At 36.8% G+C, this 27,387-nt stretch overlaps 2 protein-coding genes and 1 pseudogene across 3 annotated transcripts; all 3 read left to right on the top strand.

Annotated features, from left to right (window-relative positions):
* The first annotated feature begins 781 nt into the window (after nucleotides 1-781).
* On the top strand, nucleotides 782-2,652 carry LOC149014649 ((S)-8-oxocitronellyl enol synthase ISY1-like). The gene is made up of 2 exons (XM_089156884.1): nucleotides 782-955; nucleotides 1,117-2,652. The coding sequence occupies exons 1-2, from the start codon at nucleotides 917-919 to the stop codon at nucleotides 2,260-2,262; spliced, it is 1,185 nt and encodes a 394-aa protein (XP_089013010.1). The 5' UTR covers nucleotides 782-916; the 3' UTR covers nucleotides 2,263-2,652.
* A 5,227-nt stretch (nucleotides 2,653-7,879) lies between these two features.
* LOC149014648 ((S)-8-oxocitronellyl enol synthase ISY1-like) lies at nucleotides 7,880-9,534 on the top strand (annotated as a pseudogene). The gene is made up of 2 exons (XR_016173441.1): nucleotides 7,880-8,043; nucleotides 8,196-9,534. The product of XR_016173441.1 is annotated as a (S)-8-oxocitronellyl enol synthase ISY1-like (transcript).
* Nucleotides 9,535-12,925: 3,391 nt separating this feature from the next.
* On the top strand, nucleotides 12,926-16,453 carry LOC149014647 (uncharacterized). The gene is made up of 5 exons (XM_089157270.1): nucleotides 12,926-13,085; nucleotides 13,354-13,423; nucleotides 13,541-13,585; nucleotides 15,857-15,889; nucleotides 16,006-16,453. The coding sequence occupies exons 2-5, from the start codon at nucleotides 13,384-13,386 to the stop codon at nucleotides 16,146-16,148; spliced, it is 261 nt and encodes an 86-aa protein (XP_089013396.1). The 5' UTR covers nucleotides 12,926-13,085; nucleotides 13,354-13,383; the 3' UTR covers nucleotides 16,149-16,453.
* The last annotated feature ends 10,934 nt before the right edge of the window (nucleotides 16,454-27,387 follow it).

The raw sequence follows: 27,387 nt of genomic DNA, 5'->3' as shown, positions 1-27,387 counted from the left end.
ATGAGTCTGAAGATTTCAAATATCTAAAGATTTCAAATCTATAGAGTCATAATTTATAAAAATTAACTGTTTGGTTAACCGAATATGTGGAATGAAATCATGCGGATTCATATGTGATTTTTGTGAATATGCAAATGTTTAGCATTTTGTAGTAGGGATGAAATTGTTCATCTCCGGATCTCACCCCATACCCATAAATCTACAAATTTACGTTTTTAGTGTAAAAAGATGAATCTATAGATTTCATGAATTTAGAGATTTTCACAACCAAATGGGTATAAATCTCGCATTCATGAATTCGGATACTTCAAATCTCTTTATTCATATAACCAAATAGGCCCTACACACATTAGTGCATTCTAATTTTATTAGTGAAACAATTAACTTATTATATATATTTTTTTAATTCTAAAAATGCATTTACCAATATAGAGAAGAAAAAAAATTCAATTAATAATCTGAGAATAAGATTTCTTAAAAGGATACAATAATCTTTGTAATAATATAACTAATCATTCTAACAATAAATATATTTTTTAAACATAAAATATGATATATCAGTATTTTAAAGTCGCATTTTGAAGTAACACTGCAATTTGCTCCAATTTTAAAAATACCTCTAGGTACTGTTCAAAATTTCCCAACTACCAGAAGAAGAATGCACGTTTTTTGATTTTTTTTTTTTCTGATTTTTTCCTGGGTGTCTTCTCACCTTCCGTCAGCCCAAGGCATCCCTGGCCACATCCACATCCACAAGATATATATAAAATAAAGATCACACAAAAATGGAGAGTTTGATTAATGAGAACAAACCAACACCAGAAGATCGGCTTTGCAATAATAAGCTTCTTCAATTCCTTCTATATTTGCTTGTCTCTTCGTCTTCTTCCAGTTTCGTCTGCACAAGAAATCGGAAATGAGTTGGTGGTGGGCAGGAGCAATCGGAGCTGCTAAGGCAATAATATTTCCCCTTTCCTTTTCCTTAGCTTTCTTTGATCATTTGTTCTATTGATTGACTGATTTTATTTTCTATCATCATCATCATCATCTTCATCTTCTTCTTATACTTTTTCCTGATTATTGGATTGAATTTCAAATGGGTTTGTGTTTGAGCAGAAGAAAATAGACGGAGATGAAGGTAATTCAAAGGAGAAGCACGAGAGCGTAGGGCTTGTAATCGGAGTCACCGGAATCGTGGGCAACAGTTTAGCCGAGATTCTTCCTCTTCCCGACACCCCCGGCGGTCCTTGGAAGGTCTATGGTGTAGCTCGTCGTCCTCGTCCCTCCTGGAACGCCGATCACCCAGTCGAATACATCCAATGCGATATCTCCGATGCCCAAGAAACCCTAGCTAAGCTTTCTCCTCTCACCGATGTTACCCACCTCTTCTATGTCTCCTGGACTGATAAAGGAAGCGAATCTGCAAACTGTGAGATCAATGGCGCCATGTTTCACAACGTCCTCAGAGCTGTGATTCCCAACGCGCCCAATCTCCAACACGTTTGCTTGCAAACAGGGACGAAACACTATCTGGGTTCCTTCGAAGATCTCATCTCAGGCAGGGCTTGTCCTCACGATCCGCCCTTTGATGACGATCTTCCTCGCCTTCCTACCCCCAATTTTTACTACACATTAGAAGATATTCTCTTGCAGGAAATCGAGAAGAAGGACAGCTTGACTTGGTCTGTTCTTCGCCCTGGTTCCATCTTTGGCTTCTCACCTTTCAGTTTGATGAACATCATCGGCACTCTCTGCGTCTACGCCACTATCTGCAAATACGAGGGTAAGCCCCTTAGATTCCCAGGTTCTCGAGCTGCTTGGAACAATTACGCTGAGGCTTCTGATGCGGATCTGATCGCCGAGCATCACATTTGGGCATCAGTAGATCCTTATGCGAAGAATGAAGCTTTCAATTGCGTCAACGGCGATGTCTTCAAGTGGAAGCATCTCTGGAAAGTTCTTGCAGAGCAATTCGAGATGGATTGCCCTACCGAATACGAAGAGGGGATTCCTTGCTTTAAGGAGTTGATGAAGGATAAAGGACCTGTGTGGGATAACATCGTGAAGGAGAACGATCTAGTGCCCACAAAGTTGGAAGATGTAGGACTATGGTGGTTCGCAGATTTTACCCTTGGGGCTGAAGAATCGTTTTTGAGCTCCATGAACAAGAGCAAAGAACATGGCTTTGTGGGTTTCAGGAACTCCACCAAATCTTTTGTTTCTTGGATAGACAAGATGAAGGCATTCAAGCTTGTTCCTTGAGTTCGAACTTGACATGATGTAAGATCTTTCTTTTCTGGTTGGGTTTTTTCGAAGCTTCAGCTACCTTCAACAGTGTTGCTTGATTGGGTTTGGGGGAAAGGCAATAAGAACTAAAAATGAGAGAGAGAGAGAGAGAGAGAGAGAGAGAGTTTGTTATTTTAGGTAATGGAGAGAGAGAGGTTGTGTAGCTTGGATGTTCTTGTAATTTTATTGAGAGAGTTGTGCAATGTGTAGCTTGGATGTTGTTGTAATTTTATTAATATTATCTGTAATAGATTGTTGTTGCTACTGTTGTGATTCTTGGAAGTATTTCCTGAAGAAAGGAAGAATATTTTCTTCTTGTGGATCACACCGCAGACAAATCAAAGAGAGTATTTATTCTTTTAGGTTTTATATGTTATTTTAGAGTTTTTTTTTGGGTGTCTAATCACGGTCCCGGGTCAGCTGCTTAATCTCTCAATCTCCCGAGTATCATCTTAGGTTGTATGCACTCTAGATTTTGGATGACATCTTTACTGATCAACAGATTGATAGTGATGAATTGATAATGCAGGGAATCAAAGATAGAGTTCAAGAGCTAAGAGCTAGAGCTAGAGATGGAGACAGTAGGAGAGCTTGTGTTTCAGTTCATTGATGATTACCCAGAAAACATTCAACTGGATATTTCTTCGCCTTCTACCAAAAGAGAAATATGGAATTTCATTTACCGACTCTCTATTTCCGTTTTCAACCCATAATTCACATTGTCCATTTAATACAATATCAATTAAAGTAAGAGGTGTTTTAGTGTTCTGTGTCCTCCCAAGGTGAAAATCATTTCATTATGCATTTCAAACTATTGGATAAGGTAGACCTGTTTGAAGATATCATAATTCAAGAGTTAGAAATTTATACGGACATATTGGCGTAAATTTAATAACTTAATGTATCGGTTCTAATTCTCGTGTGTCACATATTGACTCGCAAGAAGATTTGAACCCGAATTTCAAGGAATTGCTAAATTGGTACCTTTCTCGTGGGCGCGGTAAGAAGATTTGAACTCGAATTTCAAGGGATTGCTAAATTGGTAAAGATCTACGATCAACGTCTCAAAATATGTGAGACCAAAAGTTCAATTTTCTTAAGCTTAAGAATGAATTCTCATCTGATGTCATGGAGGAGTCCAAAGATATGCTTTACATGAGACTTAATAAATTTCTCATTCAAAACAAATCCTACTGCCCCACAAAAGTTCCAGAAACGCGGAGTTAAAGAGTAACTAAAGAATTATTTAGGTTAAACTTTAGTTATAAGTACCATCAAAGAGTTGCTTATTTCGTGTAATTGGGTAAATAATATATTATATATTATTAGTCTAGTCGGTTTGAGTTTTTTTTTTTCGGTACAAAGTGCTTTTATATATAAAGAACAGGGATGTTACACTTACACATTCTGAACCAAAGACCTTTCCACAAGTTCCTAACCATCCTACTACCCCTTCATTGGCAATTTGAGTTTAGCTTGTAAATATATATATTTAAAAGCACAAATAAAAAAATCTGTTTAATGAATTTCACATTGATTTAATTTTTTTTAGGGGAGAAAAAAGTAACTTGTATTTTAACAAGAAGAAGAATAACATTCTGAAATAGGTCCTTCCATTGGCATACTCCTCGACAATTTGGGTGAGGTCTTCTAAGGAACTTGGAAGTAAAAAAACATAATTTTTAGAGAGTTGTAATCTTGCTAGGAAGTCAACATGCACAAATTCTCTTGCCACATGATGAAAGCTGGACTGGCAATACTGTCTTGCCAAATCTCTAATGTTGTACACAATGATCTATGAAATATGAAGGTAAACTACATCGACCCAGGAGTCTATCAATAGCTCCCATCGAATTTGATTTGACTTGGACCATCAACATGGAATGCTCCAGTTCTCCAAAGCCATAGTTAAGCCCCTATGAATGGCCATCTATCCAAGTAATGTTCAACTCACGATGAAAGCTCGATAATGCAAACATCACATCACCACCCTCGTTCCGAGCAACATCACCATTTTGCTTCTTCTTTTTTTTTTTTTTTTTCTTTATTGGTTGGAGATGAGATCAATCAATGATAGAGTTAGTTATGGTGGATTTGAATTTGAATTTTGTTGGTAAAACTCTATATATCTCAATTCGATAATAGAAGGGGAAATACCCTTACCTGGATTCGCTTTCCCAATATAGAATTAACGTAGCGGAAATTAATTTGGATTCCACGTCCTCGTTCCTCCACGAAAGCTTCCCGGTTTGATTCCACAACCCAAATGCCGTGTGGATGGATGGTATAAGATTGAGATCCAAAGCAAGGAGAAAAAGATCCAAATGCCGTGTGGATGGATGGTATAAGATTTGAGATCCAAATCAATGAGAAAAAGATCCTAGAACAATTCTCTTTTCTACGTTTCTTGGAGAGAGGGAGAGAGAGAACCATCTTTCAAGAAATCTCACGTATCAATTATGTATTACTCCAATGATGTGGTGGTTATCAAAATATATAATCTTATATTTTGTACCTAAAAATGAATTTATAATTTTTGCCTTTGGACATATAATTATAGTAATTATTAGTAAATCCCAACAAATTTGAATTCAGAGACTTATCCTTTATAGCCGATTCGCTAGATTTCATCCCTTGGCGAACCGGCAAATCCTGCTGAACTTTCTTACCCTGGCCTACTGTGTCTTCGTTGACTTGACTCCAGCAACTTCTATATATCCTGCATTTTAAGTCTTTTTTCTTCTTAATTGGTTCATCTTTCCCTCCTCAGTGAATTCCTCCAAAGCAGAGAAAACGAATCGGCTAGCTCAATCATGGATCCCAGACTAAATAGTGCTGCAGCTGATGGGAACATAGCTCTCCCTTAAGAGGTGACTCGCAAGCTTCCGACTGAATCCTAGCCGGAGCACAGTGATGAGGTATGCATTCTACACTCCCTACTTAAATGGTTCCCCTGCTGGCTTATTTGAAGGATTTGCTGAAATGTAAAAACGGTGAGTACTCCATACAAACAATCAAGCTGCACCCACTCTCACATATACCTTATGTTTTGCATTGCAGATGCCTATTCCATCAGAGATCCAAGAACCACCAAAAATTGAAGATTCAAAAGATCCCATGGTAGAAGAAGTAGCAACTCAGCTTCTGCGATTAACATACGAACATCCTCCTGAGGCTGGAGAAACAAGTAAGAATGATGTATCACACGGCACATAAGGGACAAAGTCACAAAGCTTTGCAGCTGGTTTGAACATGGCTGGTGGATTCAGAGTTGATGACCCACATGAAGGAATAGCGACCTTGACAAAGAAGAGAGCTTTCCAAGCATTCGTAGTGTCAAATTCTCTTGCTTTCTGTTTCTCTGCCACCTCAATTGCAACCCACTTCATAATAATAATCGAGCGTCGTGTTAGTTTTACTTTCGTTTGCTCTATTTCACTTCTGTGGGTCTTGTTGGAATGGTTGTAGCATTCATTTCAGGCTCGATCGCAGTGTTAGCTTCCTCCGTTGCTCTCTGGGTGGCCTTTACTATAGTTGGCTTCTTCTTCTTCCCCCGTTCTCTGTATTTTCTTGGTTTTCTTTGTGATCAGAAAGAAAGAGCAAAATGGTTGCTTGTTTTGGAACAAAACTTTGGGTTATCCGTCGATATCAATATCACTAGACTAATTAACAAAGAAAGGGAGTCATATTAGATGGAACTTTTATTATTTTGGGTAATTTTCATCTGGACCCCTAAGGTTTGGTCCAGGTCATTTTAGTCCGAAAAAAGTTCCTTTTTGCATATGGCTTCTAGGGGTTTTTAAAAATAACTAATTAAGGACAAATTATAATTTTGATGACCAAAATACCCTTATGGTGCAATGGTCAAGATTGTACCATGTATGTTATTTGGATCTAACGTTTTTATGTCAAAAAGACAAATTTTAATTTTTATTTTTTTATTTTATATTCAAGGATTTTAAGATTTCAAATTTACAAAATTATGTCCTGACTGAAAGTCAATGAAATCCTATTTCCATTACCCAAGAAAACCCTACTTCCAAAAATAATCATCCAGTGGAAGATCTAGCTCTATCTCTTTTCCAGCTCCAATTGCTATAGCAATGATGAGAAATTTGACCTACAAGAATCACATCAACCATTTTCATTAATTGCTAATTATATTTTTGCATAATGAAATCTCTCTTCTTTCTTACTCCAACTCTTTCAACGATCCCTTGTCACAACACTAAAACGATCGTCACTCTCTGTTTAGATGCTTTAAACCCTCTCTGCCAGGTCCTCATCTGTTCAAAACCCTACCTTTTCGCACCTGAAACCCTTCTCTTCTTTCAATTTGTTGATTCCAACCTCCGTAGAAGGCCCAAGCTTGCAAATTGAGGAGCCTCAGCTTTGTTATGGCGAGATACATGTCATTGTTGGCCCAATGTTTGTTGGTAAAACTACTGCTCTCCTTCACCGTATCCAGACTGAAAGTAATAATAATGACAGGTTCAATTTTTTCTTCCTATCCGTGATATTCATTTTTTTAGAGTATTATTTGAATTTGATCTTTGACGACAATGATTGTGAGGGCATTCGCAATTGAGCCCGAAATATCATTTTTTTAGAGTATTATTTGAATTTGATTTTTGAACGACAATTGGTTGTGTAGATGTGCATATTACAGAAGGTGATGTAAAATTAGAGCCCCCAGTGAAATTTTCGATTGCAGGCCGTAATGAAGCCAACGTCCAGATGGGTTTTTCTTCACAATTTTGCATAGATCTTCCTTTGGCTGGACGGTTATTCTTGTAGGATTTTCTTGGGTAATGGAAATTGGATTTCATTGAGTTTCAATCAATGATATAATTTTGTAAATTTGAAATCTTAAGACTCTTGAATATAAAATAAAAAGATTAAAATTAAAATTTGTCTTTTTATATAAACTGTTAGATCCAACTAGCATACATGTACAATCTTGACCATTGCACCATAAGGGTATTTTGGTTATCAAAATTATGAAAAGAAGAACTTTTTTGGACTAAAAGTGACCTCAACCAAATCCTAGGGGTCTAGATGAAAATTACCCAAAAATATTTTTGTTTTTTTGAAAAATTTAATTTATTAATTTTAACATTTATTTATATTTTGAGTTTCAAAATATAATTGAAGATATTATCCATCTCTTCCTCTGTTTTTGTTTTTTATTGTTTTACTTTTAGTTCTAGGGAATGTAACTTCATAGCTCATTCCTTATCAGGAGATTAGTCACCTAAGCCGGGAGGATTGACTGGACAAATTCCACTCCATAATTTTCAGATCTATGTAATTCTGAGACATTGTGTTTTTGTTCCTACTCTGTTTCTGAATGGAGTTTGGATTAAAAAAAAAAAACAATATGAGGTTTCATTGATATATTTTTCCCGAGATTTAATTGATAAATTGAATAAGGTTCAGATTAATTTGAGAGGTAGCCTCATGAGTGACGCTCAAAATTTACCAACTACGAAGAAAATAACGCACGTTTTTTTATTTTTTCGTCGGTGTCTTCTCACCTTGCGTCAGCCCAAGACATCCCTGGCTACATCCACATCCATAAGCTTTCTATAAAATAGAGATGGAGAGCTTGATTGATGAGAACAAACCAAAACCAGAAGATCAGCTTTGCAACAGTAAGCTTCTGTATTTGCTTGTCTCTTCGTCTTCTTCCAGTTTCGTCTGCACAAGAAATCGGAAATGAGTTGGTGGTGGGCAGGAGCAATCGGAGCTGCTAAGGCAATAATATTTCCTCTTACCTTTTCCTTCGCTTTCTTTGATCATTTGTTCTATTGATTGACTGATTTTATTTACTATCATCATCATCATCTTCTTCTTCTTCTTTTTACTGATTATTGGATTGAATTTCAAATGGGTTTGTGTTTGAGCAGAAGAAATTAGATGGAGATGAAGGTCATTCAAAGGAGAAGCAAGAGAGCGTAGGGCTAGTAATCGGAGTCACCGGAATCGTGGGCAACAGTTTAGCCGAGATTCTTCCTCTTCCCGACACCCCCGGCGGTCCTTGGAAGGTCTATGGTGTCGCTCGTCGTCCTCGTCCCTCCTGGAACGCCGATCACCCAGTCGAATACATCCAATGCGATATCTCCGACGCCCAAGAAACCCTAGCTAAGCTTTCTCCTCTCACCGATGTTACCCACATCTTCTATGTCACCTGGGCTGATAAAGGAAGCGAATCTGCAAACTGTGAGATCAATGGCGCCATGTTTCACAACGTTCTCAGAGCTGTGATTCCCAACGCGCCCCATCTCCAACACGTTTGCTTGCAAACAGGGACCAGACACTATCTGGGTTCCTTCGATGATCTCATCTCAGGCAGGGCTCGTCCTCACGATCCACCCTTTGATGACGATCTTCCTCGCCTTCCTCCCCCCAATTTTTACTATACATTAGAAGATATTCTCTTGCAGGAAGTCGAGAAGAAGGACAGCTTGACTTGGTCTGTTCTTCGCCCTGGTACCATCTTTGGCTTCTCACCTTTCAGTTTGATGAACATCATCGGAACTCTCTGCGTTTACGCCACTATCTGCAAATACGAGGGTAAGCCCCTCAGATTCCCAGGCACTCGAGCTGCTTGGAACGATTACTCTGAGGCTTCCGATGCGGATCTGATCGCGGAGCATCACATTTGGGCATCAGTAGATCCTTATGCGAAGAATGAAGCTTTCAATTGCGTCAACGGCGATGTCTTCAAGTGGAAGCATCTCTGGAAAGTTCTTGCAGAGCAATTCGAGATGGATTGCCCTTCCGAATACGAAGAGGGGGTTCCCTCCTTTAAGGAGTTGATGAAGGATAAAGGAACTCTATGGGATAACATCGTGAAGGAGAACGATCTAGTACCCACTAAGGTTGGAAGATGTAGGACTATGGTGGTTCGCAGATTTTATTCTTGGGGCTCAAGAATCGCTTTTGAGCTCCATGAACAAGAGCAAAGAACATGGCTTTGTGGGTTTCAGGAACTCGACCAAATCTTTTGTTTCTTGGATAGACAAGATGAAGGCCTTCAAGCTTGTTCCTTGAGTCTGAACTTGACATGATGTAAGATCTTTCTTTTCTGGTTGGGTTTTTCAAAGCTTCAACTATTATTCACAGTGTTGCTTGATTGGGTTTGGGGGAAAGGCAATAAGAATAAAAATGCGAGAGATAGAGTAGTGAAGCTTGGATGTTGTTGTAATTTTATTAGTATTATCTGTTATAGTTTTTTTTTTTTTTTTTTTTGGGGTTGTATTATCTGAGGTTCATTGTGCTAGCTTGAGCACCACAATTACATCTTCAGTTAGCTTTTTATATTAATGCGGAAATTAAATGTTTACTTATATATGCCGCCAAAGTGGGTGCGAACCCACGACCTCCTTGTGGGAGTGCGGGTCTTTTACCGCTAAGACTAACCCCTCATTGGCTCTGTAATAGATTGTTGTTGCTATTTTTGCAGTTCTTGGAAGTCTTTCCTAGAGAAAGGAAGAATATTTACTTCTTGTGGATAGCATGTAAGACAAATCAAGATGAGTATTTCTTGATTTAGGTATTATAAGTTATTCTAAGATCCGTCAATAAGAACTTCAAAGAAGAGTATTTCTTCCGCCATGGGTTTCTTGTGCCTTTCAAATCATTTGATTTTTTTTTTTTGATAGAAAGCCATTTCTTGAAGGGAAGGACACAAGGCCTCACAGGAATAGGCTTCCTGGAGCCAAGTAGTGGATAACGGTCAAACAGTCTCACCCTCAATAGACCGGGCCTCTTGAGTTAGAGAGTTTGCCACAGAGTTAGTTTCTTTAGAAATAAACTCAAAAACAACCAACATATCAAGGGGGATAACATCCTAACATCCTCTAGCACTAGGGGACCTATTATTTAAGTGACTTACAACAGGTTTACAATCAGATTAGATGATGGGAAACTGTAGACCTCTTTTGATCCCCTCCATTACATCTACACGGATTGCAAGAACGCGTCTCCCACCGCCACCTCTGCAACACCTAAGAGAGAACCATCGGAGTTTCTAATTAGAAATCCAATGCCTGAATTGCCATTCAAGTCCAAAGAAGCATCCACATTGATCTTAACCCACAATTGAGGTGGCGCTTTCCACCTAACTTCTCCATGTACATTAGTCTCGTTGATAACCTCTCCCCGCCTGATTGATAAGGTAGACCTGTTTGAAAATATCATAATTCAAGAGTTAGAAATTAGGGATATATTGCGTCCACTAGTACCGCTCTCGTAGGCGCTGCAGGAAGATTTGAACCCGAGTTTCATGGAATTGTTAAATTGGTAAAGATCAACTATGAACATCTCAAAATATGAGAATAAGAGTTCAAGATTTCTTAAATCGTGTCCGGATAAAAACTTGTATGTGCTAGAAACAATTGAGCCATCCGATGCCATGGAGGAGTCCAAAGATATGCTTTACATGAGAAGGAATCAATTTCTCATTCAAAACAAATGTTGCCGACCCACAAGTTCTAGAAGGGTGGGAGAAGATTTTGTTTGTTTGGAGTCAAGAGTGAGTGACAAAATAATTATTTAGGTTAAACTTTAATTATAATTACCATCAAAGGTTGTCGTTGACAATAAACAATGCATTTTGGTGAAGTTGAACTCTCCTTAATGGTATATTTTAATTTTATATAAAAGTTACTTTCATATAGTAAATTTATAAATATTTTAATTTAGTTACATGACATAATAGATTAAAATTTAGTAACAAGATTTAGTATAATTGAATAAATAATATATTATATATTACTCTTCTAGTTGGTTTGAGTTTATCTTGTAAACCTATATATATTGTCTCATCTTTTCCTCCGTTTCTCAAATTTGTGTTTGGATTCCTAAGCTTGACTAACAAACGTCCTCCTCTTTTTTCATCCCATTGCATCAATCTTGGTTTCCAGTTGTTTCACAGTGAAGAAACACATATTTAGGTAGAGCTAGATATCTGGATGGTTTCTATGTTTATATTTATTGGGTATATATATATATATAAAAGGATTCTGCAACCTTTTTTGAGTATAGATTTCATCGAAATGTGTAGTTTCACAAATAAAAAAATATGTTTTCCCAAAATGGACTTTTCATGAATTGATTTTAATAAAGGGTGGTTGATTGTAAATTAAAAAAGTTTTAAAAATAAAGGCATTTGACGTATTACAATGGAAAAGAAGAATTACATTAAGAAATAAGTCCTTCCATTAGCATCTCCCCAACAATTTGGGTGAGGTTAGTAAAAAACCCTCATAAGATGGACTATGAAGCCTCTAAGGGACTGTGGGGGGGGGGGGGGGGGGGGGGGGGGTCCCTTTTATTGGAATTAAAAATATATTATATATTACGCTTCTAGTTGGTTTTAGTTTATCTTGTAAATATATATATATATATATATTTTAAAAGCACAACAAAAAAAAAAATTTGATGGAATGTGTTTTTTTTTTTTGTTAAAAAAAATATTTTATAAAAAAAAAAAGGGAAAAAATTTTCTCCCATCCACCCCCCCCCCACCAATTTGGGGGCGGTCTTCCGGGGGGGGGGGAGAAAAACCCCCCTTCCCGGCATTGTAATCCTACTAGGAAGTCAACACACTCATTGAGTTCTCTCACCATATGATGAAAATTGCATTGGCAAAACTGTCTTGCCAAATCTCTGATGTTGCAAACAAGATCTGTCAAATATGAAGGTAAACTATTTCAACCCATGATTCTATCAATAGTTTCCAACGAATTTGATTTGACTTGGTCCATCAACATGGAATGCCCCAGTTCTCCAAAGCCACAATTAAAACCCTATGAATGGCCATCCATGCAAGTAATGTTCTACTCACGATGAAAGCTCGATAATGCAAACATCACATCACCACCCTCGTTCCGAACAACATCACCATAACCACGGATTTTGCTTTATGCATTGAGTTGCCTAAAAAAAAACTCAATGTTTCTATATAAAAGGCAAGAGTTCGAATCCCTTTGTGGCCAGGGCCATCTTATATTAATTAAACATTCCATTGAGAATGTATTTGCTGGATGACTAAATTTGCTCGAATTAACCTATGATCTAAAAACAAAAAAACATGACAAAAGAAATAAATTAAAGTTAAATTGTTCCAAAATTTTTTAATCTTACCCATTATTCCTTGCTTAAATAATAATTACCCTGATTTAATTGAAATCAAACATAAAAACTAACTTTTAACTACTTATGAATTAATGCTTATATCAATTTATAATAAATTTCGACAAATTTTTTTTTTTAAATGATGAACAAGCGAAAATTTATCACGTTCAATACTGGCAAATAATTAACTTTAAGGAAAAGAATTTTTATCTTCTAAATCTTACATCAATTCTTGAATGGGATTGATGTGAAAAAAATAAATAATCTATTTCTGAAAAATGGACCTAATAAAAATCGCCAAACACGTCTATTTGTATTTATATACCAAAGAATAAAAGTTTATTTCATTACCAATAATAGCCTAATAGCTCCTGACCGGTTTGGCGAGGGCAGAAATGGAATATCTTGGGGGCACAGATGGAACAGAACAATTGTTATTTTTTTACCCTTTTTTTTTGGTTCCTCTCTCTCTCTCTCTCTCTCTCTCTCTCTCTCTCTCTCGGGTTTCATTTTAAAGGTTGAATCACACTCTTCCTTTCATGGATGGTTGTTCTAAATAGCGAAAGCTAATCGATTACTAGTGGAATCACTCTTAGTCGTTTCCTTCCCTTTATCGAAACTTCAAAGCTGAGCTGCAGTTCAAATTCTTGATATATGTAAGTATCTTCACTTCCTCAATGTTTTTACCTGTCTCTTTCGATGGATCCTTTATGGGTGAGTTCACTGGAAAATTCTTTTGGAGGAAATTCTGAATTTCAGATATAAACCGATTGAATCTGGGTCAGGTGCAGATTGAAGGCGGGATTTGGTCCCTGGAGTGGGAGATGAAAACCTACCAGAGCTTAATCTTCAGTTGGATTTGAAGTTTCTCATGTTATTTAATTTTAATTTGATGCCCTAAAATTTCTTTTATATCCATGCCAGTTAAATAATCTTTGTCTACGATCAAAAGGAATGGTGCTTACAAACTTTACTGGCACTGGTGTGGGATTTGGTTAGTATTGCTGCTGGCAACTTTGCCTTGTGACATTTCTTTGTAAGCTTTGGCCTTTGGGCTTCAAATTAGCTTTGGCTAACCTAGGCTGCTGTCTTCTTTGTGTTATCTATACAGGTTTCGGCGCTGGTTGTGGTTTTGGTGTTGGATGGGGTTTTGGAGGTCTGTTTATTTTTTATATCTGCCCATGATTTATAGTGTTTATACTTATTTGCTTCTACATTAGAAAATGTATCCCTTCTGATTTGCTGTATATATCATTTCCTTGGCTTTCTTATTTCTCATTGTTCAAGATATTAAGTTAGGTGAATGGGAATATTGTTAAGAAACGTAATTTGTGTTTTGAAGGATCAACACTTTATGGGATATAGATATTCTTCTGAACCTTTTGGGGAGGCTCTTTTTTGTTTGTTTTTTTTTTTTTTTTTTTTTGGGGGGGGGGGGGTGTTAAGACATTTGCATTCATCTAAGATCCTTTTCATGGTTGTAGTTCAGAATACCCTATCAGATGCAGCTAGACAAGAAAATTCATACGTTGCTGGTGGCCTCTTGATTGGCTAATAGGTTGACAAGAAAAAAGAACTTCTGTTCTTGTGATAATTAAGTTTGTTGAGTAATTAATAATAAATTATGTGCAACTTGCTGCAAATCAAACTGAGAAAATCCCATCATGGGGGTGGTAATTGGCTTACTTTCATGAGATCACAGTTTATTCTTCAGGACAAGTTTAGGGTTTCTTAACATGGAAATTATGATTTGGGGCTCCCGAGCCTGCTTCATGGATGGTGATCAGTAGATTCTCATTCCATGGTTCAAAAAAATGACTACTTATCATATTCAGACTGCCCTTCTCCCTGCCTCCTCCCAAAAGTAACACTGACTTAGCTGATTGCATGGGATGCCTGAATGGAGTGCTGTATGTCTTCCAGAAGTGATCTGTTATTTGTTTTCAGTATGATGAAAGAAGCGATTTCTAGGTTGGGCACAGAATGTTGAGCTGTTATGGTTGCACCACCTGTGATTGTCCATTCTCTTAAATGTGATATCTGTGATAGTTTATTAGTTTAACCAGTGTGGTAATTTTTGCCACAGGGGATTATCTTGTCAAGTTTATGCATGAAAAAATAGGTGAATATCTGGCTAGGCAAAAACCTTGATTGTAGATTTGTAGTTTCATGGCTTAACCTATGGTAGATCATCTGGTTGAATGATCTCCAGCAATAGTTGCTGCAGGTACAGATAAAAAAGTGCTGGTCTCTTTTTCACTCAACAAATTTCATGATTGTCCATCATTTGAAGAGAAACTAGCAGAGATCAAACTTATAATTGGTTCTATGCACCTGATCACCATGAACCAAAAATAAAGAGCGCTGCTTCGTACAAACTTGATAGGTGCCTAGGTTGTGGAGCCAGGGGGCATTGGCTACTATCTTGGTTAACAGTCTTTGCAGAACTCTTACAAACAGGCATTGCTGGAGTTCTTTCAGGGCCCAACCATGCAACCAAGAAATTGCAATTCTTTTGGCTTTCTTTTTCCCCCTGTTGGAGTTGTTGGCCTTGGGGGGGGGGGGGGGGTTTGGAACGTTTGGTGAAACTTGCATGCACTAGGATCAAGGGTGCCAACCTATACTGCATAGGGTGCCAATACCATATCATACTGATTAAATTTGGTATTGTATTCATATGAGATACCTGTACTGAGTTGATTTACGGAATGGTACCGGTATGGACGAAGTGGCGAAAATGTACCACACTGTACCAAACAATATTGAATAGATTCAGTATGAGATACCTGTACTGAGTTGATTTACGGAATGGTACCAATATGGACAAAGTGGTGGAAATGTGCCACACTGTACCAAACAATACTGAATAGATTCAGTATGAGATACCTGTACTGATTGGTACAGTATCACTATGAGGTTGATGTGCTGCATACCTTAACCAATTGACACCCTTAACTGGGATGACTGGGGAGGGCTGATAAAGGCATCTGGTAAGACAATGTTGAATTTGATCAGAACCAACCTGGCAGTGACAAGGCCTAGGACAAATTGCTCACCACACCAATGTCAAATATAGGTATAATTGTTATATCCAGTTAAAATCAAATTTAGTTTTTTAGTCCAAGTATATTGTATTGCATTCATCTTGTGATGTTTCATATTTCAATTTCAAAGTTGTTTCTGTTACACTAATGAGATTCTGTGGAAGGGTTTGCTTACAATCTTCTTCTTGATGTCTCAGGTCTTTGAATTTGCGGTGAATTGTTAAATTCAGTCTTAGTAACCTTTTGTTGAACCTGGATATGTGGAATGGGTTTTAGAAGAGAACAATTACTTTTCTTGCTAATGCATATTACTTTTCCTGGTATCTTGAAAACTTTCCTGTGCCAAAATGCGCATTACTAACTGTAGATTTCATCTCCTTCAGGCATTCCATTGCAAATATTGGGTCTTGGCATAGGTAAATGCTGAAAATGTTTTTTTTTTTTTTTTGGTGGGATAGGTTAAATGTTTTTTTTAACTTGCTGTAGGATTGTGTATTGGATATCTCATTTTATTCCTTATGTTTGTCTGAAGGTGGAGGTTGTGGGGTAGGACTTGGCCTAGGATGGGGCTTTGGAACTGCTTTTGGTAGTCAATATCGCACAAACAAGATCAAATTCCAGGGTATTGATTTCACTGATAAGGGTCCAAGTGATGGAAAGCAATGGAAGGATTAGTGAAGAACATCCTGGAGGTTTGAGTTTCAAAACTACTCTTCTAGCTGCTCCAAGTTGGACTTTCCTTCCTTGATTTTCTTGCAGAAAATAGTAAATGATCTTTGGATGCTGCATCTCATTGTATCTGTTGACTGAAGTTTTAGTTCATCATTCTCCTGAGGTGATGCCTAACACAGAGGTTGAATTTTAATGATCTTGCTGAAACCATACGGTTGAGTTTAGCTACAGTTTTTATGCGGTGCTCATTATGCCATGACAATGACTGAAAGTGGTGGAGTTCAGAGTATTGAGTTTTTGTTTTGGTTAATTGGTTGGTGTCACTTTTAATCTGCGATTATTTCAATATTTCATCAAATGCCCAGGCTTAATAGCAGAACTTTCTAAAAGACAGATCTGGTGAGAACTCTTCTTGACTGACCATGAACAGTCACAAGGTTCTGGATCAATGTCTGGATTTGATTTGATGGGCCAAATGAATTAGGTGAACAATAGATGATATCATATGTGGATAATTTTATGTTATACATTGATTACTACCGGTGAGGTCCTGGGATTTTTGGTCGAGTTCAGTGGGTGTTGAAGTTCACCCTTTGGTTAACTAGTCGTAAGGTTTGAAGCAATGGGTTTCCTCTGAAGCAGCTCAATCCTGAGTTACAAAAAACAGTTGCATAGCAGGTACATTTTTTTTGGGTGTTGGATGTACAGTATTGATGCATCAGACCTTGCATAAAAGAGGACAATGAAAACAGTTCCCTTTTTTGGGTTGGTACTACAAGGAATTCTCTAGCTTCTTAACCCCCAAGAGTGGGACTTGATACAAGGTCCACCTTGCACCGGGAGGGTGATTATGGATCCCTGATGTACTGTGTAATGATCTTCACATTGCTGTAAGATCAATCAACATGAAATTCATGGCATACGATTTCATAGTGACCCATCTTTGTTGGCATGGCCAAAATCCAACGGTGAGATTCCACTACACGTATTTAGATTTGCACCAAGACATCGATATTATATTCAACTGTTAAACTTAAAAAGAATGATTACGTGATTAGTATGCTTTAGGTTTTCTTTTACAAAAATAGTCACTCAATATTTTATTTAACAAAACTAACTAAAATTGACTTAGCATTGACAAAACTAATTAAAGTAGTGATTTTTTTTGTCTTTTTGGACATTTTTATCTCTAAAATGGACTATACTGATATAAGGGTGAAAATGTCCAAAGGGTATGAAAAAATAGTGATTTTTTCCTCCAATGTAGATAGTTTTAGCCTTTAGGGGTAAAAAATGTTTGAAGGTATGAAAAATCATTGTTTTGGTTAGTTTTGTAAATTTAACTGTAGTTGTATTTAGTTTTATTAATTGAAACATTGAGTAACTACTTTTGTAAAAAAAAAACCTATAAGTAGCTAATTATGCAATTTTCTCAAATTAAAATGGTTTGGGGTTAATAATATGAGTATTTTATTTTTACATTCAAATATTTTTAGTATTTGGTAAAATTTTGAAATAGTGTCTTGTTCTACTTGATTCTACACCCTCAATTCGCATATCCTAGTTAGAGATTAGCCCTTGACAACTTGTTTTCTTTTAAAATGAAAAAGAAATGATTCTGATCAACCAAAAAGTGAAAACAAAACTAGGAGGGAATTGTAGGAAAAGGAATTACAGAGGATGTGAGGTGGCTCTACTGGATTAACATCCTCTGTAATTCATTTCCCTATAATTCCTTCATAGGATTGTGCCATGTGGCATTTAAGTAATCCAATGGTTATCCAATTTAAACTAAATTTAAATTTTATTTAAATCTACCTATAAATTTGAATTTGTTTAAACTTTAGTTTGTTTGATAACTTTTGGATTACTTAAATACCACATGGCACAATCCTATGAGAGAATTGCAAGGAATTATAAGGAAAGGAATTACAGTGGACGTGAATCCGGCTCCACTCTGCTTTTTACCTAAGTCTCCTACATGTTTGGTAGACAGATTTTTCCTTTTTCTAAATAAAAAGGCTTTGATAGATAGATTTGGCAATGCCATAATTGTCGTAATTCACTTTATTTTTCCCTTGAATTAGAATACACGGTACACATACCAGGTAACAGGCTAGCAGCTGCAACAAATTATTACACGTGTTTAATTAGGCAAGAAAACCATGTTGAAATGAAATGTGGTTTTCTATGTATAGTAGTATTTTATTATTGTGTTTGCGATTTTCTTTGTTTCATTTTCTACACAGATGGTCCCCAACAAGGTGAGGCCGGACCCATAACCCTTAATAAGGAAGCGGAAGTACCGAATAACTAGCATTGTCCCACATGTCGCCTGGTGTCTCGTGTCCGACATGCCCGACCTTTTACAAATGTAAAACACGAGGGAGAGTAGGAGACAGCAGGTAATTAATGTGTAATTGAATAGGTATTTTATTTTTACGATTTTACCTTTAATTAATGCAATATAAAGACAAGAAAAGAAAGGAAGGTGACTTTAACTTTCACGGATTTACAAAATTTAATTTTTCATAAAACATTAAAAATTTAAAACCCATGCCCACCGCGGATTTTTATTTGCAGCAGCTGCTGCTGCCAGCAGCCAACGGCTGAGATCTGACCACGTCATCAGTTTCATGCTTAACGGTTTAGATTAAAAGCTCAAGGGTATGATATGAAAATATAATTTTTTTTTCTTGCATTTTAAGGGTTTTAAAGTTTATAAATTTACAAATTCAGTCCCTGGTAGATAGCCGAATCTAAACCCAACGAAAGACTGATTCTCGCAGTCGGAATCTCTGCCGGCAGCTAATACCTGACAATGTTCTCCGGTGAGGACTTCTCCGGTCTTGCATCCTCTCCTCCTTCGTCGTTTTGCGTCAAGAGAGAAGAGAGAGAGCTGGAGCGAGATGAGGATTGGCGCAGAGTAAAAAGGGCCAGACGAGTTGCAGCCGTTCAAAACAGCCCCAGAGATTCCAACAATGGTACTCCACCCAAGGTTTGTCTCTTTATCTCTCTCAATCTCATTCGATCTCACAATCTTAGATTTACTTTACTCTCTGGTTTCAAATGGAAGCAATCTTAATCAAACTCCACAGTTTGAATGGATACTGGTTTTGGGTTTGTTTCCTAATCTAACTCCACATTTTGAATGGGTACTAGTTTTGGGTTTGTTTCCTTAGGCCTTAATGATCTGTAATGGAAGCAATCATAATCTAACTCCACATTTTAAATGGCTACTGGTTTTGGGTTTGTTTCCTTAGACCTTAATGATCTGTAATGGAGCTCTGTTTCATTGCATGCTGAGAGAAATCTGTGAACGACGGTTGAGGTTATAAAAGAATTGTAGATAGATTGAGTTTGGTGGAACTTTTGATGCCTTTGATGGAGAGATAGAAGAGCATGAGAAACCATGGCAAAACCAAATAGATCTGTGAAGGATTCATGCGGAACTTGGGCATCTTCGGTTCTGTTTGCTTTTGTTGTTAACCATCATGAAACCGAATTTGTGAGAAAAGGAAAACGACCAGATGCAAAACCGGAGAAATCCTCGCCGGAGAATGTTGTCGGATATCAGCTGCGGGGCAGAGATTCAACCACGAGGGCTTAGATTCGGTTAGTTAACAAGGATTAAGTTTGTAAATTTATAAACTCTAAAACCTTAAAATGTAATAAAAATAATTATATTTTCATTTTATACTTTTGAACTTTTAATCTGGACCATTAAATATAAATTTGATGATGTGGTTGAATCTCGATCGTTGGCTGCTGCCAGCTGCAGCTGCTGCAAATAAAAATCCGCCCACCGCCCACGCACACGCAGCCCAAGTCAGTTATTTTAGAAATTAGAACACCTCTGCACTTCATCTTCTTCCCTTCCCTTGTGCTTCATCTCCAAATCACGGTTGTCGCCGGGAGGTCTGAAGAAAAGTTTGAATAACTCTAAAAAACAAGCAAAGTGAAGCAGAATCAAGTCGCCGGGAGGTCTGCACTTCATCTTCTTTACTGAGAGGGAGATATCGTGAAGTTTCGGCGACTTTCGCTCGTTTCGTTGGAGAATCGACGATTTTCCGACGATAAAACCATTTTATCGTGTCACTGGAGGGTTTCATGTCACCCCTAGCGACACCTCAAAATATCGCCGACACACGATACCGTGCGAATAAGTAGGGTATGGTCCTCACTCATAAGTCCTCACCAGCTTAGTTGTTTAATTAATTAATGAACTAATAAAATATGCAGGTGCGAAGGTGAATGGGTATTGGTGCAAGAGTGGGTGGTGGAATTAAAATAACGTTAGAGAAGAACGTTTAGGATTAAGCCAATTAAAAATATATTTTTTAACAATAAATAATTGATCATTAAATCGTGAATTATATGATTAAAAAAAGTATATTTTTGTTATCAAACAAAAGAGTTAATAAATATAATATATTAAGGGTATTTTAGTCATAACAAATGTATTTAATAACCTAAAGGTATTTTGGTCAATGTAGGTTTAAAATTTGAATATATTGAAGGACAGACTAACAATATTAAGTATAGTTGGGACCCATACATAATATATGTATTAATGGACCTAACATTAATTTATGACCTAGTAAAAATATCCAAAACTAAAAACTCTAAAAAATATAAAAAAAAGAACTAACAAAAGTCACATTACAAAGTGATTATTAATCTACAATGGTCCAATATTAAGGATGGTACATCGTGCCAAAAAAAATAATAATATTAAGGATGGTACTTTACTTGATGATTTAATAGTAAATAATAAGTGATGAGATTCTAGAATCTTATTTTTCTCATAAAAATGTATTAGCGTTTGGTTATCAAGAACAAGATCTGAAGCATGAAAGAAAGAAGAAGACGGTGTTTTTTTTTCCCCCTTCTTTTACAATTAAGATTTTGGTTTTGTAATTGTTCGTTTTGAACCGTGTGAACGGATCTTGTTCCCACTTAAATTTCGTTTTTTAACATATGGAAAAAATCTACGATGATGATATAATCTAAGAGCCAATTTTTCATCATAACTGTTGGCTGTTTGGAGTAGTGCCACTAGGCACGGTTACCAAGCAAAATCCAGTTTGTAGTGCTCCCGAACGAGTTTAGTTAGCCGGATCCGATCAAATGGGTTAGAAGAAAGAATTACAGATGGGTTTTGAGTTCATCTGAATCCAACCAATTTAAAGAAAGACTGAGTTTGACTAGTCACATTAATCAATATATCAATAAACAAACGTTCTGGCAGTTTCATGATTTTCGAAGTTTCAAGTTGCCATTTTTTCTATAATTCCTTGCTGTCTGGAAATTATAGAAAAATGATGGGTGGATCTGGTGATTAATGTAATCCAAAATACTGATTTTCAATACTAATAATCCAAAACCAGAATTCTCTATTCAACGTTTTGGAAAGAGGGAAACAAAATCTCCTTGACTTACAGCCCAGAACACAGGAACGTTCTATCTGGATTTTGCACAGAAAAGAAGAAGATGTTAACATTTAGTTTAGTTTGGTTGAACCTTCCTGATCCCCCGGGTTAAAGCAAGTAAACCGAGTGAATAACACTTAAAAAGCATTTTTGTTGCACATCATGGGTAATTCTACGGTGATGATTTAATGAAAAATCCCAAATTTAAATCTGACTTTTGCTACTTGGCACTGCTGCTAACCAAAATCCAAACCGGGGAGCACAGATTGCTACCCACGGGTAGCTGATCCGGCCTCCTCTCACAGTGGGGTATGGGAAAGAATGAGCTGTGAACCAGCTATTACACATGCTACCTTATTGTCGTCGTTGACTTGATTCCAACGTACAACCTCTATATCTATCTCCTGCATTTGAGGTGCTTTTCTTATTGGTTCATCTTTCCCTCCTGTCGAGCAATTCTTGAGGGCGCTCTCTAACTTCTCCACCTTCTCTCTAAGTGCACGAGTCTCAGCAGACTCAACTGTGTTCCAGGTTGTGGAGTGGGGTTAGAGTCGATCACACGATGTCGTTCTCTCCTAAGACCACATTGGGATTTTCCGATGCATCGCCACGGGCTGGTGAATTCCTCCAAAGCAGAGAAAACGCATCGAGTAGCACAATCATGGATGATCCCAGAGTAGATGGTGCTGCAGTTGATGGGAACATAACTCTCCTTCAAGAGGTGACTGACAAGCTTCCGACTGAATCCGAGTCGGAGCACAGTGATGAGGTATGCATTCTACGTACACTCCCTAGCTACTTAAATGGTTCCCCTGCTGGCGTATTTGAAGGATTTGCTGAAATGTAAAAACGGTGAGTACTCCATACAAACAATCGAGCTTATGTTTTGCATTGCAGATGTCTACTTCATGGGGGACTCCACCGAAAATTAAAGATTCGAGAAAAGCCATAGTAGAAGAAGTAGCAACTCAGGTTGTGCAATTACCATTCGAAGATACTGAGGCTGGAGAAACAAGTAAGAATAATGATGTATCACGGCGCATAAGGGACAAAGCAAATATCCATTTGATTGTGGCGACACTTATTGCCACAGTAAGCTTTGCAGCTGGTTTGAACATGCCTGGTGGATACAGATCTGATGCCCCACATCAAGGAATGGTGACCTTGACAAAGAAGACAGCTTTCCAAGCATTCCTGGTCTCAAATTCTCTTGCTTTCTGTTTTTCAGCCGCCTCAATTGCAACCCACTTCTTAATGATAATCGAGCATCGTGATAGAAACCGTGCAGTTTTACTTTTGTTTGCTCTATTTCTTACTTCTGTGGGCCTTGTTGGAATGGTAGTAGCATTCATTTCAGGCACCATCGCAGTGTTAGCTTCCTCCGTTGCTCTCTGGGTGGCCTTTACGATAGTTGGCTTCTTCTTCTTCCCCGTTCTCTGTATTTTCTTGGTTTTCTTTGTGATCAGAGGGTTACCCTCCAGAAATGGCTTCCCGTTTTGTTACAAATTTTCACAATCCGACAAATGTGATGATGTTTTGTGTACACCGATCTACAAATGTGCTGATGGTTTGTGTACGAATAAGAGTTTTAGGTCGGATTCATATTAGAATTTAAATTTTTGTAAAATTCTTTTTTTATAATAAAGTTTATTTGAATTTAATTTATTGTGAAACTTTTATTTTATTCTAGATAATGAAATACCCCAGAAATAAATTGATTGGGATATTTCTTGTTAATATTTAAATATAGAAATGAGAAGATTGGTGGTAAGAGAACTGAGAAGACTTCTTTGATCAAATGTACAATAATAAATTTTTTTTTTCTTATGCTTTGATCGGTGAAGAAAGAATTTTTTTTTTGAAGATGATGGATGGGTGAAAAAAAAATAAAGAAGATTTGATCGAATGGGAGTTCAAGCTTTTTGAATTTTTGTTTATTTATTTCATACAGTGGTTACATTGTAAATTGAGATTTTTTTTGCTTAATTTTAAGAATCTTAGTGGGTGGAACGAGAGAAGAAGCTCTATGAGGAGTGAAGATGTTAAAAGAAAAACAAACAGAAAACACGAAGATTACTAATAACATATAAGACTATATGCCACGGTAGCAATTATCATGGCAAATACTTAGTTACAATTTCCACCATAACATTAAGACTATATGCCAAGGTAGTAAATTACCGTGGCAAATAATCAATTCCACATGCTACGGTAAGTTATCGTAGCATATAGTATTCTGATGATATAGTTAATTAGACTATATGCTACCGGTTAATTACTGTCGCATATAGTGTTGTGCAAAATTTATCTTAGCATATAAATAGAATATATACTACACTAATTTACCGTAGCATATAGTTTTCTATAATACTATATCCTACAATACATCACCGTAGCAAACAGTTTTCTATGATAGTGAATATGTAGTATGCTATGGTAGTTTTTTACCATGGCATGTACTCAGTTCCAAGTAACAAGGTTTAGAATATCTCATAGGGTATACGCTACGGTAGGTTTTTACCGTGACAAATAGTTTTTTTTCTTCCATTGGCTTGTATGTTTGCAGTTTACATGCCAATTTAATACTAACGTGTGAAAAACATATTTAATAATGAAAACTCATCGATTTAATTATGAGAGGTCAAATAAAGATGGAAATCATAAGAAAAACGGATCTAATAATCCAAATTTTTTTTCCTTTGGGTTTGCTCAAATATAATCCAAATTTAATGGTTGATGTAATTGTTTTTTCAAGTTACATCAGTCAAAGTTTGAGCTTGAGCTTGAGCTTTAGCGACAATTGACATTTATTAGCGAAACTTTTACGAATTTGATGCTTTATGTGATATGTGTAATAGTCCCTATTCCTTAATATAAAATTATTAATTTTTAATCTAAGCTTTAGTGACATGTGACTTAATCAATATAATAAGATAATTGTAAAAAAAAAAAAAACATATATATATAATAAGAGACCTAATGACAAGCACTAGTAAAAATCTCTCAGAAATAAATCAGTTAGTTGTTTAGTCAAAAACTATTAATGGTATGTTGAAAAGAGTAGATAAATATCAATGTGTCGGTGACTTTTTTTTTTTTGGTAAACAATATGTCGGTGACTTGTGAGGGAATCATGTGCACTTGAAATTGTATATGTTTAATTAATTTTTTTCTTCTTGAGATTGTCTAATGATACTGAAATAAAATTGTTAGAATAAGTAAGGAGAAAATGATACTTTAATTTAAAATAATACAAAATTTGAACGAATGGCTGTCATTCCAATTTTTATAGAATTAAGAATGAAGTTTTCATGGGATATTAAACATTGAACATCTCGTTTATTGATGGTAAGTTTTTTTAATTAACCAAGGGAGATTAGTAGCTATGTTGACTCACTGGCTAGAAATGTAGTCTCCTTTCTAAATAGGACTGATTGGCGTATTTCCACTACTTGAATTTTTAAGTTATAAATTTTAATTATTCTATCCTCTATGAATGAAGTTTGATTTATCCAAAAATAAAAAATAAACAATAATGAAGTTTTCATTTGTACCAAAAAAATAATGAAATTCTATCTTTTACATGCAGATCATAAACTAACAATTGCCCCATTACAAAAGATGCAGAGGCAATTGTTAATAAGGTTGATCTGATGCAGTTCTTGTTTTACAAAAGTATCAATATTGTAAGGTTGGCCGGTTGGTAAAATCAACACTTCTCAGTAGAGAGGTCGTAAGAATTTTAAAAAAGTTTTTCACAAAAAAAAAAAAAAAGAAATTTAAAAAAGTTTGGGGGAAGTACTAATACATCACACATAAAAAGAGTACCATAGAGCCTTCCCAGACCCAACACAACTCTGCCATGTGTGCTATGTCTATAACTGAGAAGAAGAACTGATTAGAGTCCAAGTGTTGGAAAGCAATGGAAGGATTAGTGAAGAACATCCTGGAGGTTTGAGTTTCAAAACTACGTACTCTTCTAGCTGCTCCAAGTTGGACTTTCCTTCCTTGATCTTCTTGCAGAAAATAGTAAATGATCTTTGGATGCTGCATCTCATTGTATCTGTTGACTGAAGTTTTAGTTCATCATTCTCCTGAGGTGATGCTTAACACAGAGGTTGAATTTTAATGATCTTTTTGAAACCATACGGTTGAATTTAGCTACAGTTTTTAAGCTAGCGGTGCTCATTATGCCATGACAACGACAGAAAGTGGTGGAGTTAAGAGTATTGAGTTTTTGTTTTGGTTAATCGGTTGGTATCACTTTTATCTGCGATTATTTCAATATTTCATTAAATGCCCAGGCTTAATAGCAGAACTTTCAAAAAGACAGATCTGGTGAGAACTCTTCTTGACTGACTAGAGAACAGTAACAAGGTTTCTTGATCAATGTCTGGATTTGATTTGATGGGCCACATGAATTAGGTGAACAATAGATGATATCATATATGGATAATTTTAAGTTATACATCGATTACTCCCGGTGTGGTCCTGGCATTTTTGGTCGAGTTCAGTGGAGGTTGAAGGCCACCTTTGGTTAACTAGTTGTAAGCTTTGAAGCAACGGGTTTCCCCTGAAGCAGTTAATCCTGGGTTATAAAAAACAGTGCAGTGCGTGTACATAATTTTTTTTTGGGATTTTGCTTGGGAGCAGTGCTTACGTGGCACTGCTTCAAGCAGCTAATGACTAGATTAAAAAATTATTTTAATAGTTGAATCTTGATTGTTAAATACTCCACATGCAAAATTTATCTACTTAAGTGAATCTTATCTTAACATATGAACCGAACCAAATCGGTTTTCCTTTTCATTCCAATCCCTTTTGTCTTCAGTAACCACAATCGTCGCTTGCGTGATTCCTTGGCATCCTCCACAGGTCTGACAATGAGACGACTCCAACTAGCACAAGAAGAAGATCAGGTTTGGTGATAGAATGCTCGACTAGGCCATAGAAGAAGGCGACGGCGCACTACCAGAAGACGAGACCCAAGAAAACTCAGCCTTGGGATGTCAATTAACCGTAAGCCCTCTGTTTACCCACCTCTCCCTTCTCTTCCTCCCGATAAGAATTTCGTCCCTGCGGATGAATCTTCTGAAGCTGTCGTTGTTGCTTCCACTACGTAATCGAAAGAGAATTCTTGAGCAAGGATTGAAGACGTCTTAAGGCATCATTTGTGTGTTATTTGTTTTCTTAAACTCTTCATCTGGGTCTTCGCAGTTTGTTATTGGGTTCATGAATGGATAAGCTTTAGTTCCTTTGTAAAGTAAACTTCGTTTATTTTAGTAAGGAAATTTCCTATTAGTGCTAGATTTCTCTTCACCATTCCCTCATAGGTTGCATCGACACACACACCAATGCTAACCAACTGTTTGGGTTTTTTTCCCTTACAAGCCTTTGCAATTTGGAGTGTTCCATAGTTCACCATGATGGTGATCCACAAGAGATCAAACTTGCTGCAGAAGGTAGATGACACTCTGGGTGTCTTCCACAAGCACGTAGTTGCCGGAAGTCTGTGAGGAATTCTCACCGGCATCTTCGCCGAGCCAGTGCACTGTTCCATGTTCTTACCAGTCACCAACAGCAAAGGTTTAGTCTATGATGGAAAACAAGAGGAATTCAAGTGGGCAAACAGATTGTTGGAGCTCTGTTCATCATAGGTTGGAATGTGGTGGTTACATCTATCATATGCATAGTGATCAAGATATTTATCCCATTTTTGGATGACGGACGAACAACTATTGATCAGAGACGACGCCGTCCACGGAGAAGAAGCTTATGCATTGTGGGGGTGATGGTGAGAAATATGATCG

The sequence above is a fragment of the Hakea prostrata genome, chromosome 5 (assembly GCF_041222555.1).
Source record: "Hakea prostrata isolate BN-2017 chromosome 5, UWA_Hpros_2, whole genome shotgun sequence".
NCBI lineage: Eukaryota > Viridiplantae > Streptophyta > Magnoliopsida > Proteales > Proteaceae > Hakea > Hakea prostrata.
This window is presented reverse-complemented; position numbering and strand designations above follow the sequence as displayed.

Bases quoted from the DNA above. Each gene is read 5' to 3' on its own strand.
- LOC149014649 (XM_089156884.1), top strand. From the start codon at position 917: ATGAGTTGGTGGTGGGCAGGAGCAATCGGAGCTGCTAAG. The intron at 956-1,116 runs GCAATAATATTT...GTGTTTGAGCAG, and splicing joins GAGCAATCGGAGCTGCTAAG to AAGAAAATAGACGGAGATGA.
- LOC149014647 (XM_089157270.1), top strand. From the start codon at position 13,384: ATGGTGCTTACAAACTTTACTGGCACTGGTGTGGGATTTG. The intron at 13,424-13,540 runs GTTAGTATTGCT...TTATCTATACAG, and splicing joins TGGCACTGGTGTGGGATTTG to GTTTCGGCGCTGGTTGTGGT. The intron at 15,890-16,005 runs GTAAATGCTGAA...GTTTGTCTGAAG, and splicing joins AATATTGGGTCTTGGCATAG to GTGGAGGTTGTGGGGTAGGA.